General features: G+C 43.8%; 1 protein-coding gene across 1 annotated transcript in view; it reads right to left on the reverse strand.

Moving 5' to 3' along the window:
• Positions 1-19,312, reverse strand: part of KCTD19 (potassium channel tetramerization domain containing 19) — a 28,257-nt gene that overhangs the window by 8,404 nt on the left and 541 nt on the right. Inside the window, exons 2-6 of the mRNA XM_021705619.1 lie at positions 15,966-16,262; positions 5,147-5,297; positions 4,179-4,370; positions 2,875-3,006; positions 571-781 (exon numbers count right to left, since the gene is read on the reverse strand). Coding sequence (XP_021561294.1) covers positions 571-781; positions 2,875-3,006; positions 4,179-4,370; positions 5,147-5,297; positions 15,966-16,262 — 983 coding nt within the window. The remainder of the gene's footprint in view (positions 1-570; positions 782-2,874; positions 3,007-4,178; positions 4,371-5,146; positions 5,298-15,965; positions 16,263-19,312) is intronic.

Consider the following 19,312-nt stretch of genomic DNA (forward strand, 5'->3'; position numbering starts at 1 on the left):
AGAATTGCTCCACTCTGAACATCAGTTTACCTTTCTATAAAACAGGATTAGAATCCATGCTCCTGCACTAATGGGGACATTCAAGAGCTAATCCCCCAAGGCAAAGGCCAGGTATCACCTCCTTTGGAAAGCCCGCCTTGCTTTGCTTCTGGAGCTCACCCCCAGTTCTTGCCTTTCTGTGTCTCCAGCAAGCCTCCCAAGGGTTGTGGGGTGGGGGAGGACCTTTGTAGAAAGGTCTGCATGGAAGGGGAATTATCTAGCACCCTAAGGGTTGTGACTGTGGCCTGCTCATCTCAGACCTAGAACAGGGCCAAAAGCAGCAATGGATTGCAGAAAAAAGAAGTATGAAACTGTCTGAAGACTGTGAACTTTGGGAACCCTTATACTTGGCACCAGTCCTCTCCTCTAAGGCCTGGGTTTAGTGGTGGTGGTGGGTGTAGCTAACATGATGGGTTTGTTCCCAAGGACACGACTTCCCTCTGGCTCATGGACAGGGCCCCAGGTTGGTTCCTGAGGAAAGGCAAAGACCAGCCTGAGTGGAACCAAGCTGCTCTCTGAGGAGGGCCTTACTTGACATGCTGAAAGAGGACCCCGTTCCCTGTGATGTACAGTCTACTGCCATCCAGCGTGCTCTCGATGCGGAGCTGTCCCAGTGCGGAGTCTGGGTACTTGACAAGCAGACCCAGGGCCATCATGTACAACGGCTTCACAGACTCCAGGCCTGCTGCACGGCCCCCCTTCCCAGGGCTTGGGGGAGGACAAGAGGTCCTGGAACAGCCACCTGTGCCGGTGAGAATGGGGTGACTCCTAGACCCCTCATGGTCATAACTCTATTAGAAGCTTTGGGTCTTGCTTCCTACTGCTGCCTTGAATTAGTACCAAAGAAGCTTAGAGGGAGATTATTTCCTTGCACAGCCTAATCTGGATCCTCTCAAAATCAGTATAATTTTTCGAATACTTAGTTAGGTTTACAGGTCAAAGTTATTGGTTGGGAGGTAGGGTTGGAGGAGATTAATTTGCTGTATCATTAACATTTGATTTTCAGAAATTTCAGTAGAGCTGCCCTTTGGCCCCAGCCTCTTCAGGAATCTCCCTTAGTTCCAAGCTCTGCTCTAATCATCCGTGGGGAAGGACCGGCAACCCTAAGCACAGAACCTGATGTGCATCACAAGCTTCTCAGATTCACAGCCCCTATCACTCCTGGGCAGAATTTTCCCCAGAGACAAACTACGTGGTGTTACTTTCAGATTGGGTATTTGGGTTGCTGGCTCATGGGCAGGCCCTTGTTCTACTGCAGTGGGCACAATGCACAATCTATAGGATCCTAGCCCAGTGGCAACAGTGGGCCAGGAGGCAAGCTGCTGGGTGATTTTCATGGATCTTTATAAATGAAATTTTTAAAAAAAGATTTTATTTATTTGAGAGAGAGAATGAGAGAGAGAGAGCACGAGCAGAGGGAGAAGCAGGCTCCCCACTGAGCAAGGAGCCCGATATGGGACTCGATTCCAGGACCCTGGGATCATGACCTGAGCCGAAGGCAGACGTTCAACTGACTGAGTCACCCAGGTGTCCCTGATTTTCATGGATCTTCTCCAATCCTCTGAGTAAGCCTACGGGAGGCGTCATGCCCTCCTTATATCACAGATGAGGAAACTATCCTGAGAGGCTAATTAAGTACCTTGCCCCAGACCACAAAGCTAGGTGGGGCAGAGCTGGGATTTGAGGGCAGCTTTGCCCATCTCCAAGGATACCGGAGCTGTTTCCCTTAGTCATGCGCTTTATAAAAGGCAAAAATCATGCTTTGTATTCGAGGGCTGCTGCACGGTTTACAGAGCCTGACTGCAAACACGCTTTCCCTCCAACTTCACATGGCTCTGGTGGAGCAGGCACCGCTGTACGCATCTCTCAATGACCCATGTTCTCTGAGAAATAGAAGCCCCTGAAGGAGGGGTTTCAACTCACCCCCTCTCAAGAGGATTGTAAGACCCTGGAACAGGCTCCCGAGACCTGCTGCAGGATGCCACTACTTGCAGATAGGATAGAACTCCCATTTTGCCTGGGGACGAGGCTGGGGGGCTGGGCCTAAACACAGCAAAAGACCTTATTCCCATGGGTAAATGTCTGGTGATGCATAGGCCAAACTCCACATGTGCAAGACCGTTCTCTACATCCTCAGCACGCCAGCTGAGGCCACACTGGGGTAGCTAGTTTCCTGCAACATGCACAGTAGCTTCCACAGATGTACAGGATTTGGGAGATGGGATGATGAAAGGCAAATAAAACATGTAAGGAAGAAACTAGAATGAGGTAGGCCTGGGAGCATGAAGGCCTGGATTGGACCGGGGTCAGGAAGCGTCAGAAGCAGGCAGACAGGCACAGCAGCCAGAGGCTGTGAAGTAGGGAAACAAGGGAATTTGGGGGTGGGTGAGAGAACTGAAGCACTAGCGGAGAAGCTGCCTGAGAGTCTCCCATGCCCTCCAGCCATGCCTGGAAGGGGCAGGATGGCAGTGGCCATCAGGTGCTGCAAGGTGCTCACCATTTCCACAAGCAGGGCAGACCCACTGTACCCCTGAGAAGCTTGCCCTTGCGCCCAACCTCCCTCCCTAGGACATTCAGGCCTGGTTTCCCCACCCAGGCTGGGCTGAGCTACCTACAGCTCAGTGGGAAGGCTGAGCAGACAGAGGGTACACAAGGGTTCAGGCTGAAATTGCTCTTCTCGTATTCTAAGTCAGCCAAAACACCCACCTCTCACCACTGCCCAAAGCCCAGAGTGGTTGTGGGAGGGAGGGAAGATGTTTGTTCTTGTCTTTTCCAGCTCAATCCTGGACTGCCCCAGAATGTCAAGGGGAGGGCAAGGTTCCCCTGGTGACATACCCATGTTCATTCGGTACAACCTTACAGCTTCAGTGAGCTCGGGGATTTCCAGAATTTCCACTTCTGCTTCTAACACATCTATGTTGGAGAAATTATCTGGTAGTAAAATCTTCTGTGAGCGTAGAAAATTCACTTGAAAAGCAAAAGGAAACAAAATGGTTAAGGAGGTTATTTCTGATTCAACTGTAGGTCCAGGTTTTGGCAGGTTTGTGCTACTGCAACATATCCTAGGCTCTCCTTGTTCTGAAACAATTTCTAAACATACCTGGTTAGATTAGCTTTGAGTCTGTGGTTTCAAGGTGAAAGACCCCAAATGACTTTGTTTTCCTGTGTTTGAGTCCATGGGTGTGGCCTCCCTTGGCCTGGCCTGGGGCTTCCAGGCCAGGCCCTCCTGGTGAATATACTGGCCTTGAGACTTACCCTGTGAGTCTTGACCCAAGAGTAGGTCATTCCAAAAGAGGGAGTTGTCTTGCCGCTTACAAAGGAAGGGCCCAGCTGAGCTGGGCCGGCAGGTGGCACTTGCAGTTTGTCCCTGCCTGGATTGCAGTGTGGGAGGCAGAGATGGAGCCAACGCTAACGTCCTGTGTGAATCAACTTGGAGATTCAGAAGCACATCAAGACAACTTTCCAGGTGACTATAAGGAATGGCTGGGGTTCCAGGCATTTGGGCCCCAGTACAGTTTGGGTGTTTCCTGCCCTATTCATCTAGGTAGCAACAGCATCTTGGAATCAAAGATTCCAGGGTTGAAGATCTCCCTCCTTAGGCCACTAGCTCAAGCAGACAATTTTACAATGATTTTGGGGAACCTTTCACCATACACCCTCCTTCTCTTTTGTTCTGGATTTAGTGGATATGAGAGCAGGTAGGGACCATTCTTTGAAACAAAGGAATAGGAATAGGAAACGCTCTTTCCTCATTTTATGCTGACAGGAACTGAGGCTGGGAGACCACCCAGGTGGATCCATAAAGGCAAGCTAGAGAGTAGCTGGCTTTTGAGCCCAGCTCAGGGCCTTGCCCTTCACACCAACTCCTGTGGCCGCTGATCACTGCAGGCAGCTTCCAGTGCCCCTTTACACCCAGGCCATCCCCAAATGAACAGGGAATAAAATAGCTCTGAGGTTTGTGGGAGTCTAAAGCTGGGAATCAGCTTCCCTTCCAGAAGGCTCTGTCATGCTTCCACCACCTCAGCCCAAGGAAGCTCCTGAGGCCCTAAGCACCAAGCTGAGCCTCCATGGGATGTGGGATGGGTAGGGGTGGATGGGCCCTATCAGCCACCCCCCCACCCCCAGGATAGAGCAATCACCAATGAAACGGAACTCGCTGCACTCGCACTCGATTAGGGCCACAGTCTCAGCCAGCCACAGCAGATTGTCTTCAGTCACCAGGCTTGGATACTTGGCCACTAGGTCTAGGGGCAGAAAACAGTAATGCACTTCCTCTTCCGTGTCTAACAGTGGTGTGTCCATGAGTCCCAAAGGTGCCTTATCATGTAGGCCTGGAAGAGAATGTGCAGAGTGGCATTACCACCTCTCAGAGGCCAGGGGTTCTCACTGATCCCAGGGTCCTAGGGGAAGCTGGGGAGATCACCCCAGAGATGGTCCCTGCCAGGTCCCTCCTTTCCCCATCCCCCCCTCTCTAGATGTAACCCTAACCGCAAACGCAGGAGTATGGTGGGGAGGACACGGAAATCTATTTTTCCTACAATGAAGGGCAGTAGGACATGTTGTAAGAGTTTTGCTTATGTACTCAAAGTCATTAAATTCATACTTGTTACCTATCTGGTTTTTTCTAACTGATCAAACCAACCATTGTGACCCACAGATAAAATGGATGCTTTTGACTCTCTTGGAAGCTCAAAACCCATCAATAATCATGAATGGCTGTTTTGGTATCTCAGATAGGCCAATCTATACTGTAAGTCACCCATCAGATGGTGATCATTTGGAGACACTTCTTGTGTGGTAGTTAGAGGTGACTTGAAAGGTTGGTAGAATTCTCTGACTACGAGGAGGGGGCAGAATACAGCCCAGCCCAGCCTTGCCCAAATATGCAGAGGAATGAACGTGGAAAAGGGTGTTTAGTTCCAGGGGGTAAGCAGCCTTGGAGAGGGCATGTGGCAGGGTACAAGATCAAAGATGATGATGGAGAGGTACAGAGATCATCCAAAACTAGTTCAGCAATCAGAGTACTCTCTGGAGGAAGCCACTTCTGTTAGGGTGAGGAGAAGGGAAGCTGGTGTGGGCTATAGGAAGGGTCAGCCAGTGGGTATACCTGTGAAGGCGGGGCTTTTTATAGGAAATTCTGAGGGCTTGCTGATACACTTCCATGTTCGCCAGTAGTTCAAAGATGCTCTCTCAGCAACAGGTATGTCTGCAGGCCGTACACGTAGGTGGTGTTTCCCTTCCTTCAGATTATCTAGAGTCTGTTACATACAGAAAATTACTGCCTGGAAAATTCTAAATCGCATAATTATCGATTAGTTCTTGGGCAAAATACCAGGAAAAATAGCATGTGACTTACTTTGGTAAAGGTTTTTGAAATAAATTTAGTCAATCACACGAAAATATAAAAATTTAGGTCTACAAGATGATATGCTGATATTCAAAATTTCAGTAACTATCTTCTGATTTTTGAAACAATCTTTTTGGGTTATAATTTTATGCTGATTAATAGAAATTTATCTTACATAAGCTAAAGAGTAATTTATATTTAATCATTAAAAACTAGAGATTTTCTACCATTTCCCCTCAACAATTTGTATAACTGCTGTGATCTGCTTATTGTTTGTGTTCATCCTAACCCTGGAATGTGATCTAAGCAGGGAATTGGACGTGGCACAGGGTACCACATTTTTCAAAGCACTTTCATATACATTTGCTCATTTACCCTAACACAACTCTGTGAGATAGATGTCGCAAATGTCTGCATTCCCATTTTACTGATGAAGCAATTGAGGTTAAAGGATTTGGGACTTGCTCAGGCAGTCTTCCACATCCAGAGCTCCTCCACTTGAAGGAGCAGGTGACCAGGCGTGGGTACATAAGCTGGAGCACGCCAGGTAGGCAGGGCTGAAGCTCAAAGCAGAAGGTGGCCTGGTGTTGCCCATCACTCAAGGACCCATTCTCCCTCTAAAGTCCTGTATAGGGGGCAGGTTATCATAACAGCAAGCCCATTTTTCCTGTCCCTACTCTAGAAGAAAATAGTATTTTCCCAAGAAATTTCTGGAGATAGCTAGAGAAGTAGTCTTTGAAAGGCACCGTATGACAACTTTTTTTCTCTAGGAGCCTCAAAATCAACAAAATACCTTAGGTTCAATATAAAACTAATAAAAGAACCTGCTTCTAAGCTGAACTACACAGGTGAAGCTCTTGCGAAGCGGCTCATAGGAAGCCTGAGCTTGGAAAGTGCCCTCTGGTGGCTATGGCTGTAAACTGCACCCACATAACTGCGTAAGGTCTGTAAAAGGAGGGGACTAGAAATGGGAGAACCTTCCTCACTTTGGGTGACTGGTGGACTTGTGGAAGGACTGGAAAATGTCAGGGTCATGGGGAGTGCTTTTCGGGAGCACTGAGTAATGGGAGGGAGGAACAGTGTGTGTGTGAAACACCAGAAGAGAGTCTGTCATTCATTCATCTGAGAAATGCTTGTGTATCATCAGGGCCACAGATACTGTGCCTGGGCTCAAGGAGCTCTCAGCTTGGAGGAAAGCTGAGAAAAGACAAGAAAAACAACAATTTACATATATTGAGATTAAAAGCCAGCAACATTACTGAAGTTTCAGGAGCTCCAGGAACCCTAGAATTTCTTTCCACAGCGTTGGAAGGAAATGTAAGCTTTCTTGTCCCTCTTTGCTCAGGATTGCACACAACTTTAGATTCTGTGTCAAGCTGTCAGCTATCCTGAAGAGGGAAACTGGTGAAAGATGGGTTTCTGTATGAGGGAGTAGTTGGCCTCAGGCAAAGAGAAATAAAAATGAGGTGCCAGGAAGGTAACAGAGAAACTGGAACAGGTTCTGCATCAGTGGGTGAGCAGGATTACTGAATTCAAATGAGATGATAATGATGATGAAGGTGGTAATAATAATAATAATGATAATAATAATATATTATAATGTGACACTATTTGTACTAAGTGGAATAAAAAAAACTGACTGCACAGGAAGGACAGGACAGGTGGGAGGATGGTAGGCAGAAATATATACTGAGCCACCTGCCTCTGTGCCTTGATTGTAGCGTTAAGGTGTGTGGAGGTTGGGGCGCCTGGGTGGCTCAGTTGGTTAAGTGTCTGCCTTCAGCTTGGGTCATGATCTCGAGGTCCTGGGATTGAGCCCCATGTTGGGCTCTCTGCTCAGCAAGGAGTCCGCTTCTTCCTCTCCCTCTCCCTCTGAGTTCTCCCAATCCCTCTCTCTCTCTCAAATAAATAAAATCTTAAAAAAAAAAAAAAAAAGGTGTATGGAGGTTGGGGGAGTGAGGAAGATGAATCTAGAGCAGTAAACAAGAGCCAGAGAGTGAAGCGCTCTGTAAGCTGGGCTGAGGAGATTGATATATCCCCTGGTTAAGAGAAGACACTGAAGGATTTAAAGCAGGGACTGTGACTTGACTGATAGTCACACCATCTCCACCCAGTCAGCCAGCAAGCCCTAAGACTCCATGCTCTGCTCTCTGCTCTACCCTCTTCCTTCTTTCCCCTCCCCCAGTCCTGGTCCTCTCATCCCCAGGCCCTCTCCCTACAGTGATCTTTCAAACATGCAAATGAGTCCAAACCACTCTCCATCTTAAAAAACTTCAGTGCTCCCCACTACTTATAGGACATCCAAATTCTCCCTGGCATTGCATGCAAGGTCCTCCACAATCAGTGGAGGCAGCAGGATATACACAAAAAGCACAACGGACTTGAACTCAGACAGACTGGGCTTTGAATCTTGGTCACTTAAGAGCTGACATTTATTGCCCAGGCACTTTTTTTTTTTAAGATTTTACTTTTAGGTAATCTCTACACCCAACATGGGGCTCAAACTCACAACCCCAAGAACAAAAGTTGCACATTCTACTGACTGAGCCAGCCAGACACTGCAACCCAAGCATTTTTAAACTGAATCCTCCTAATGTCCCCCCATCCCCCACATACCAAGTAGGCTTTACTATTATCACTCCCTTTTAGCAAATGGGAAACAAGGCCCAAGAAGGGAAAAAGTACTCAGTGCCCAAATAAGTGGAGACGCTAGGAATGGAACCCAGAATTCTAGGGTCCATGCTCTTAACCACTGCTCTTACCAGTTGACTTCCATCTGTCACTTAACCTCTAGAAGCCTCAGGCTCCTCACATGCAAACTGGAGATAGGAAAATCTGGAAGATGTTGTTGTAAGGATTAAAGGAAATAATATAAATGTTAATTTCCTTCCTCTTAGTGGTCAGTTCCAAACTATCTTTTCAGCTTCATCTCCTACCATTCTTTGTCTGCATCCCATCATCATTAACACTAAACTCCATAAAGCTCCAAAGACATTGTAATGCCTCCTTAACTTTGTATATGCAATTTCCTCTTCCCAGAACACTTTCTCCTCCCTTCTCTGTCTAAAAAGCCTGAAGCCTCCCCTAGCTAGAATGGGTGATTCTCTTTTGTTCCCACAGACCCCTCCAAACTTCTCTCTCTGGGTCCCTGGCTTGGTTTCAGGCCTGTCCTTTCAGGCTTTGGGAGGAAGGACTGGCTTGATGCATCCCCAGCTTCTAGTCTAGAACCTAATGTGTAGTAAATTATCAGAATTGCTGTGTTAAATGAAAGAATGCATGTAAATGAAGAGATAGAAAACTGAGTCCTCTGGAAAGAAAAGCAAAATGAGACATGAGGAAGCCCAAAATGAGCTGGCAGAGAAGTAGCCTGTATTCACAAAAACCGAGACAGATGCTGAGAATCCAAAGCCATAGGAAAAGCCAGCACAGGATTACAATGGGCAGAGCCCACAGAGTTCAGAGGGCAGTGAAGGCAGTGATTCCAACTTGGGACCTAAAGTCCAGAGGGAAGATCTATTAGAGAGAGGGACAAGGATGTAAAGGAGGAGAGGGAGACAGAATGACAGGACAAAAGGTCTCAACTTGGGTCTGATAGATGATGGATCATAACATGTTGGGTGAAGTAGAAAGAAATGAGAGTAACACTAGGGAGAGCCTACAAGAGACAGCAGACCATGTGAAACCCATGCTAAGCTGACTGCATCAGAAGAACTTGAAACTGCCATTTATTTCACTTGCAGATTCAAATCCTGAAATTCTGTCCCAGTGGAGGAAACAACAGTGCCCTTGAACAACTCTAAATTGGGCATTGTGGAAGGGATGTATTGAGGGAGGGAAATCCCTGCCTGGGAAAACAACCTGTTTGAGGAAGGGCCTACTCCCTTTTTGGAGGTGCTGTTTGATACCCGGGTATACCCTGTGGGGTGGGTAGGTGTGACAGTCCAACTAGTTTGAGAGATATACTAGCTGATGGGAGAATGATCTATTTTGTAGAAATGAAATCTCCATTTCTTGTTACTTCTACAAATGTGAAGTGTGAGCTGTACCATTCTCTCCAAGAAAGGTATGTTTTTGTTTTTTAAAGATTTTATTTATTTATTTGTCAGAGAGAGAGAGTACACACAAACAGGCGGAGTGAGAGGCAGAGGGAGAAGCAGACTCCCTGCTGAGCAGGGAGCCCGACGTGGGACTCGATCCCAGGACCCCAGGATCATGACCTGAGCCGAAGGCAGATGCTTAACCGACTGAACCACCCAGGCATCCCCAAGAAAGGTATGTTTGACAAATCTTAAAAAAGAAAAACATACAAATAAATCCCAAAAGATCACAGTTCCTGCCAGTCAAGTCATGCACTAGGCCCAGAAGCCTTAATTAGGTTGTTTTCTAAACTCTCTCAGTCAATCCTTGCTCTGACTTCTAGAAACACAAGACCTTCTACTCATGGGAAGCCATTTAGGTACTATATGAATCCAAAGAACACATTCCCTAACCCCCTCACTTTGCTTTATTGTTCTCAATAACACCTACTTATTTATTTACCATCTGCTAGTCTCCCCTAGTAGATATAACCTCCAAAACCATGAGGATCTTGCCTGTTTTGTTTTCTGCTATATTTGCAGCACCCACAACAGTTCCTGTGGGATCTCAATACATTTTTTTAAGGATTTTATTTATTTATTTGAGAGAGAGAGCACGAGCGGGGGTAGGGGCAGAGGGAGAGGGAGAAGCAGATTCCCTGTTGAGCTGGGAGCCCAATGTGGGGCTCGATCCCAGGACCCAGAGATCATGACCTGAGCCGAAGTCAGATGCACAGCTGACTGAGCCACCCAGGCGCCCCTCAATACATTTTCATAGAATGAATGAGGTAATGAATTAGTGAAGAGAATTTCAGAGAGCCTAGTTTCCAGCTGTCCTTTGGCTTTGTTGACTGAAGTTGCCACAGAGTATATGGCTGGTCTCTATGGACTTCAATTCCACTTCTATCTGCCTGAACAGACTTTTATGATGCTGTTATGACTTTTACTATTCACATGCTATGACCCAGAAAATTATTTATTTTTTTTAAAAGATTTTATTTATTTATTTGAGAGAGAGAATGAGAGAGAGAGCACATGAGAGGGGGGAGGGTCAGAGGGAGAAGCAGACTCCCTGCCGAGCAGGGAGCCCGATGCGGGACTCGATCCCGGGACTCCAGGATCATGACCTGAACCGAAGGCAGTCGCTTAACCAACTGAGCCACCCAGGCGCCCCTTCCCAGAAAATTATTAGAGGGAAGATTTCTTTAGGGAAATACAGACCCGAATTCAGATGGCTAGTTACTAACACAAGGATAATTAATGTTACTTTTGGCCTAAATAGTAGCGAAAAAATATGTCAGTCAGAAGCAGTGTAAGACTAATGACATGGGGGCAATTGTGTATGTGTGTAGGTATGGTCACCAAAAGACGGCTGACAAATGTACTAGTAGAAGAGCTCTGGGACTTAACGGAGGTTTTCCAAAGCAGAACCAGTGCTCAGAGATGCCTTATGCTCTGATGTGGGCTGTTGAAAGGAGCTTGGAGGAGCTTGCAAATCTCCAACTGCCTTGTAAAAACAAGGAAGGCTAACATCAATCTGAAGCTCAAGGAAGTGAGGCTAGTAGATCAAAAGGATGTGTAGAACAGCTGCGATCAACCAAAGAAGCCAAATACAGCTATCAGGATCTCAAACCTGCCCCTCCCACTGCCACCTCCAGTTTCTTGGCCCTGCAGAAGTAGATTCAACCTTCATAGGTCATCCTGGGTTCATCATTCACTGTTCTCTCAGTGGATGTTTATTAAACAGGCTGGTACTGTGAGAGGCCAGGAATGCAAACATGAAAAGAATACAGGCTAGTGAAGGAGAAAGATATATGAATACCTGATCCAAACAGAATAGCATTGATAGGTGACAGGAATTAACTCTGAGAGCAGAGAAACAAAAACGCTGCCTGGAAATGTCAGGCTAGGCTTCCCTTGGATCATACTTAGGGTAAATCTTAAAGAGGGATCATTTTAGAAAGAAGAGAGATAGGAGATTTTATCATTCATATTATATATAATATGAATGCATTTCACATTAAATATATTTAATATATTTAATATATATTAAGTTAATATATATTAACTTAGCAAGTTAAATATAGCAAGTTAAAAGGTGTGAAGAGAAGGCATTTGGGGTGCTTAGGGACATGGCTGAACTTCAAAGTGTATGTGTGTGTGAGTGCCCACGCGCGCACATAGGTGTGTGTGTCTTGGGAGAGGAGCCAGGGCAAGCAGATGCTATGTCAGGGGTTGTCCACTTACCCGTATATCCACAGACAAGCTACGCTGTTGGGATGAGTATCTACTGTTTATCTAATCTTCCTTTCCAAGATCACACTGGTAATCTGTCTTCACACATCATGAGTAATAGGAAATGTGAGACCCATTACTGGTCTGTTTTCTTAAAAGCATCATTTGTGTCTTCAACATAAAAACTCCCTGGCTCCCTTGAGCACAAGGAATGCAGGTGTATTTGGGTTGCTTGCTGGTAGCAGAATGCTCATAGGCAGAATAATTTAAGTTTCTAAATTTAGAAGTCCCAGAAGGCAATGGAAAAGGAAACACAAGTAGCATGCACTGTCATACTAAGTCCTCAGTGGTCTTCAAGGGACAAGTAAAAGGGAATCGACAGTCTGCCAAAAACCTTGAACCCTTGTGAGTGACCCTGAAGAGAAATTTCACACTGCGGTAGCAGCTCACTCTCAACCAGGCTGATAGCTTGTAAGAGGCTTGAAGCAGTTTACATTTAGGCAAAGGGGATTTCCCAAATTACACAGAAAGTTCTAGTATACACTAAAACGTTAATGTACAGACCTGGAATGACTACTCTGTTTTTTCTCTGTGAATATCCAGGCTCATAGATTTACATATCAGCTTTGATGACTCCCAAATTTATACCTCTAGATCAGATTGCTCCCATGAATTCCAGACCTTATACATCCTGCTGCCTTTTCACCACTGCCACTTGAATGTTTAATAAATACCCTTTTCTTGCCTCTCAAACTTAACACATTCAAATCCTAACTCCTGATTTCTCCGCCTAAACCTGCACATCCCTTGGAATCCACCATTCCCCTTACTGCTCAGGATACAAAGGAGTTATCTATTCTCTCTTACCCTACCAACAATTCATACCAATAATTCATTAGCAAACCCTGTCAGTTCTATCATCGAGACATATACAGAATTTGAACACTTCTAACTCCACTATTACCACATTAGGCCAAACTACCACTATATTTTATCTGGATGGTATAGGAGCCTCCTAACTGGTCTTCCTGCTTTTCCTGTGCCCCACTAGAGTGTAGGCCAGGGGTTGACACATTGCGGGGCTTGAACTCATGACCTTGAGATCAAAACCTGAGCTGAGATCAAGAGTCAGGTGCCTCACGCATTGAGCTGCCACCCAGGTACCCTGGCAAATTTTTTTCTGTAAAAGTGTGGATAGTAAATATTTTAGGCTTTGAGAATATGGTCCCTGTTGCAACTATTCAACTCTGTATTATAGCTCAAGAGCAGCTATAAACAATATATAAACAAATGAGCATGACTGTGTTCCAATAAAACTTAATGGGCACTGAAATTTGAATTTCAGATAATTTTCTTTTCTTTTTTTTTAAATATTTTATTTATTTATTTGTCGGAGGGGGGGCACAAGCAGGGGGAGCGGCAGGCAGAGGGAGAAGCAGGCTCCCTGCTGAGCAAGAAGCCCATGCGGCACTCAATCCCAGGACCCTAGGATCATGACCTGAGCCAAAGGCAGATGCTTAATGGACTGAGCCACTGAGGCATCCCTGTAAAAACCATTCCTAGCTAACAGGTTGTACAAAAAAGGTAGTAAGCTGGATTTCATCCATAGGCTATAGTTTGATGACTCCTGTTCTAATATTAAGACAGAAGTCAATGATTTTTTTATAGTTTTATTGAAATGTATTTAATGTGAAATGCATTCATATTATATATAATATGAATGATAAAATCTCCTATTTAAATCGTACAGTTCAATGGTTTTTAGTATGTTCACAGAGTTGTGCAACCATCATCACAATCTCTTTCAACATCCTAAAAAGTAACTCTGTACCCATTAACAGTCATTGCCAATCCTGCCCACCCTATCCTTCCCACCCTGTACCTCAGCTCTAGGCAACAACTAATCTACCTTCTGTCTCTATAACTTCGCCTATTATGCACATTTTATATAAATTGAATCATACAATATATGGTCCTCTGTGTCTGGCTTCTTTCACTTAGCAAAATGTTTTGAAGTTCATCCGTGTTGTTACATGTATCAGTACTTCATTCCTTTTTATTGACAAATAATATTCCATTGTATGGATATCCATTTTGTTTGTTTATTCATCAGCTGATGAACATAAGGATTGTTTCTACTTTTTGGCTACTATGAATAATGCTGCTTTGAACATTTGTTTACAAGTTTTTGTGTGGACATAAGTTTTAATTTTTCTTGGGTATATACTTAGAAGTGGAATTAACTGGGTCACATGGTAACTAACTTTTTGAGGAACTGCCAGACTGTTTTCCAAAGAAGCTTACAAATTTACATTCCCATCAGCAGTGGGTGAGGGTTCCAATTTCTCCACATCCTTGCCAACACCTGTCATTGCCTGTCCTTTTGATGATAGACATCCTAGTGTGTGTGAAGTGATATCTCATTATGGTTTCCATTTGCATTTCCCTGATGGCTAATAATGATTTTTGGACAGGCTTTAGCAGTGGGGAAAGTGATGGAAATGGAAATGTGTGAGGCTGTTGATTTGTTTGAGATGGCTACTGATTCTCCAGCTGTATTTACACTCTGCTTCACAGAATAAACATCACTTCAATTAGACCAGCCTAAGTGTTTATTTCTTTGAAAACACTATTTCCGAAACATAAGCACTTGTTCTACTGTATCTTTAGGGAGGCAGATCCACATGATTCTTCAAATACTTCTACTGCTCACACAACTTGGGACTTTGGAATTGGACCCACTCATTGGCCTCTGAGTTGCTACCTCCTATACTGAAGTTGCTTCCCAGATAGATTTTGTTTCAATTTGGAAAGTGAGGATGGGAAAGGAATTAAAGGGCTTTATAAACTGTTTGTATAGCTGGCTTGTGTTCTTTAAAATGGTTCTTCAAAAAATTGCCTCGATCTCCTTGATTTTCTGCAATGAACAAGTGACTCCTTCCTTCCCCCACAATAATGGAGCTTTGGCACAGAGTCATCAGCAATCTTGACATGCCAGGCCATGTAAGTAATTTTGAAGCCACTTGTAATCAATTCTAGCACTCCATTCCAGACGTAGTTAAAAAAAAATTTATTTTGGGTGCCTGGGTGGCTCAGTTGTTAAGCGTCTGCCTTCGGCTCAGGTCATGATCCCAGGGCCCTGGGATCGAGTCCCACATCGGGCTCCCTGCTCGGCGGGAAGCCTGCTTCTCCCTCTCCCACTTCCCCTGCTTGTGTTCCTGCTCTTGCTCTCTCTCTGTCAAATAAATAAATAAAATCTTTAAAAAAATTTATTTCAGGTGGATAGCCTTAAAAAAAATAAAAAGAATACTACAACAACTTGTGTTGGAATATGTTAAGGGTTTTTTTTAGGGTTTTGATTTCCAAATATATAATAACTTTTAAGAAAAAGCATTAAATTATTTAGTAAGAATTATCTACAAAAACACTCAGTGTAGGGGTGCCTGGGTGGCTCAGTTGTTGGGCGTCTGCCTTTGGCTCAGGTCATGATCCCAGGGTCCCGGGATCGAGCCCTGCATTGGGCTCCCTGATCTGCGGGAAGCCTGCTTCTCCCTCTCCCACTCCCCCTGCTTGTGTTCCTGCTCTCGCTGTGTCCCTCTCTGTCAAATAAATAAATAAAATCTTAAAAAAAAAAAAAGAGTTCATCTGTTTAAAAAACAAAACAAAACAAAACACTCAGTGTAAAATGTTCTCATTCCTATATGACCCAAATATGCACGATCTACCTCAATTTTCTTCTAAGAGGTGTTCAGGAGGCACAGCTGGTAGTGCACTGAGCTGAACTGTGACTTGTTGGGTCAGTGCTTATGGAGATGGATCCAGTAAACAACACTTTGTCCAGACAGTGGGATTAATATGGAGCATGGCCCAATGGTCCTTTCTAGTCATAACATTTAGCTTTTCTAGGTTAAAAAAAATCATTGTCCAAAAACTAAGAATAAGCTACTTAAGATAAGCCATAGAAATGGTTTCTGTCGTTTGGAGAAAAGTTAAGATTCAAGAAGAATGTTAAAATAGGATTTCCAAGAGTCAAGGGACCAACTTAGCAGTTGGTTAAGTCCTATCCCGGGGCTGTGGTGGCTACTGGTATAGGTAAGGCAGAGTCAGGATGAAATCCTTTATTCAGTTTATTGATTACTCTAACTCATTCATCACACTTCCCCATTAAGAGGGTCATCTCAACAACCAATATATGAAAGGACACAACACGTAGTGATTGGTATGAGGTCTATGTTACTGATCACTCTTGGAAGACAAGAGTATCTTACCTGCAACAAAGGCATCAGCTGCAAACCCAGCGCTTGCTCATAGAGTAAGTTCAATTCTGCACAACTGGAGAAGGAGAGTTTGGAAGTGTAGAGGTAATAGTGCACATGCCTAAATGTGGAACCGTCTCTGTCGATGAATAGCCTCTGGCTTTCCAAGGAGGTCAAGGCTGAAGCCTCTTTCCATAGCAGGGAGTCTGGAAACTGAGCGAGTTTGCTTCTGGGAACTGAGAAATGCCAGCCCCCAACGTTGAAATGAAACAAATCCTCTGCTGATTCATGAGGCATGCCAGGCTCCTCCTAAAAGGGGAATAAAAACGGAGCTATGCGAGAAAAAGAAATAAAAAGCATCCATCTTGGAAAGGAAGAAGTAAGATTATCTCTATTTGCAGATGATGTGATCTTGCATATAGAAAATCCCAAGGTGAAATTCACTAGGAAATTATTAGAAATGAGTTTAGTAAGGGTGAAAGATATGTATCAATTGTATTTTTATTTTTAAATTTTATTTATGTATTTATTTGAGAGGGAGAGAGAGAATGTCAAGCAAGCTCCACACGCGGCACAGAGCCTGTTGAGGGGCTTGATCTCTCAACCCTGAGATCATGAACTGAGCTAAAATCAAGAGTCAGATGCTTAACTGACTGAGCCACCCAGGCGCCCCTCAATTGGATGTTAATACACAAGCAATGAACAATCCAAAAATGAGATTCAGAAAACAATTCTATTCCAATAGTATCAAAAAGAACAAAATATTTAGGAATAAATTTAACAAAAGAAAGGTAATACTTGTACTCTGAAAAGTTCAAAACATAGTTGAAAGAAATTTTAAAGACTTAAGTAAATGGAAAAACATCTCATGTTTACCAATCAGAAGACTTAATACTGTTAAGACTGCAATACTCTCCAGATGTACAGATTGAACACAGTCCCTATGAAAATTCCAGCTGCCTTTTTTTTTTTTTTTGCAAAAATTGACAAGCTGGGGGTGCCTGGGTGGCTCAGTCAGTTAGCGTCTGCCTTCAGCTTAGGTCATGATCCCAGGGTCCTGGAATCGAGCCCCTCATCGGGCTACCTGCTCAGTGGAGGGTCTGCTTCACCCTCTCCCTCTGCCCCTCCCCCCACTCATGGTCTGTGTTCTCTCTCACTCACAAATAAATAAATAAAATCTTTTTAAAAAATTGACAAACTGATGTTAAAGCTCATATGGAAATAAAAGGGAATAGTAAAAACAATCAAACAAACAAAAAAACCCTCCAACTCTTGAAAAAGGAGAACAAAAAAAATTTTTAAAAAATTAATTAATTTGGGAGAGTGAGGGGAGGGGCAGAGGGAGAGAATCTCAAGCAGACTCCCTGCTGAGCTCAGAGCCCAAGGTGGACTTGATTCCATGACCCATGAGATCATAACCTGAGCTGAAATGAAAAGTCAGACACTTAACTGACTGAGCCACCCAGGCGCCCCAAGGAGAACAAAATTTGATGATTCACACTTCCCACTTTCAAAACTTACTAAAAAGCTATAGTAGTCAAGATAGTGTGCTATTGTATAAGGAAAACATATGGATAAGTGGAATACCATTGAGAGTCCAGAAATAAACCTTGACATTTATGGTTAATTGAATTTGACAAGGGAGCCAAGGCAATCCAATGGGTAAAGAATAGCCTTTTCAAAAACTGGTGCTGGGACAGCTGGACATCCAAATGCAAAAAAAAAAAAAAAAAAAAGTTAGACCCCTACCTCACACCATACGTAGAAATTAACACCAAATGGGACAAACCTAAAAATAAGAGCTAAAACTATAAAACCCTTAGAAGAAAACACAAAATCCTCATGATCTTGGATTAGGTAATGCCTCCTTAGATGAGATACAAAAAGCACAAGTGAAACAAATAAGCAAATAAAACTTCATCAAGGGCGCCTGGGTTGGTCAGTCGTTAAGCGTCTGCCTTCGGCTCAGGTCATGATCCCAGGGTCCTGGGATCGAGTCCCGCATCGGGCTCCCTGCTCGGCGGGAAGCCTGCTTCTCCCTCTCCCACTCCCCCTGCTTGTGTTCCTGCTCTCGCTGTCTCTCTCTCTGTCAAATAAATAAATAAAATCTTTAAAAAAAAACTTCATCAAAATTGCAAACTTTTGTGCTCCAAAGGACACCATCAAGATTTGCAGATCACATATCTGATAAAGAACTTGTATTTAGACTACATAAATAACTCTTACAACTCAATAATAAAAATAATAATAAAAAGATGAACAATCAGGGGCGCCTGGGTGGCTCAGTTGTTAAGCGTCTGCCTTCGGCTCAGGTCATGATCCCAGGGTCCTGGGATCGAGTCCCACATCGGGCTCCCTGCTCGGCGGGAAGCCTGCTTCTCCCTCTCCCACTCCCCCTGCTTGTGTTCCCTCTCTCGCTGTGTCTCTATCAAATAAATAAATAAAATCTTAAAAAAAAAAAGATGAACAATCAAATTTAAAAGGGAGTAAAAAATCTAAAAACACAGTTCTCTATGCTAAATGAAAGAAGCCAGACACAAAAGCCACATATTATATGATTCCATCTATGTGTAATGTGCAGAACAGGCATTATAGAGTTGATTAGTGGTGGCTTAGGGCTAGAGAGGTTGTGGGGGAAATGCACAGTGACTAGTAACAGGTATGGAATTTCTTTTCTTTTTCAAATAATGAAAATGTTGTAAAATTGTGGTACTAGTTGCACACTCTGTGAATATACTAAAAACCACTGAACTGTAAACTTTAAATGTAAATTGTAGTATGGGAATTATTTTTTAATAAAGCCATTTTAAAAAATAAAAAAAAAAAACATTTAAGACAGAGAGTTAAGAGGTCCTGTGTTGGGCTCTGCACTCAGCATGGAGTCTGCTTGGGATTCTTTCCTTTTTCCTCTCCCTCCCTCTCTGCCCCTCCCCCTGCTCTTTCTCTCTCTTAAATAAATACATAAATAAATAAATAAATAAAATCTTTAATTTAAAAAAAAAAGGAGAGAGAGAGTTGTGAGGAGGCGCTCCCTACCCCTCTGAGTGCATGCAGAGCTCTCTTGGGATCGTACCTGCAGAGACACTACATTATTGAGACCATAGCAGAATAGCTGAATGTTGTGGTTTCCTTTTTGTATATACAAAGGCAGCAAAGATCATTAACCTTCCTCAGCTCATTGTGAAAAGTTCAAGGTTATCTATTCATATAAATGAACTATTTTGCTTCAAGATAACCTAGCTTATCAACATTATAGAAAAGTAGAACATATGAACATACAAACCATCTGTATCAGATTTTAAAATAAACAAGGAGGACTACTCTTGTAAACAAAATTTAAAAGGTGGTAAATAGTATAT

The sequence above is a fragment of the Neomonachus schauinslandi genome, chromosome 16 (genome assembly GCF_002201575.2).
Source record: "Neomonachus schauinslandi chromosome 16, ASM220157v2, whole genome shotgun sequence".
Taxonomy (NCBI): domain Eukaryota; kingdom Metazoa; phylum Chordata; class Mammalia; order Carnivora; family Phocidae; genus Neomonachus; species Neomonachus schauinslandi.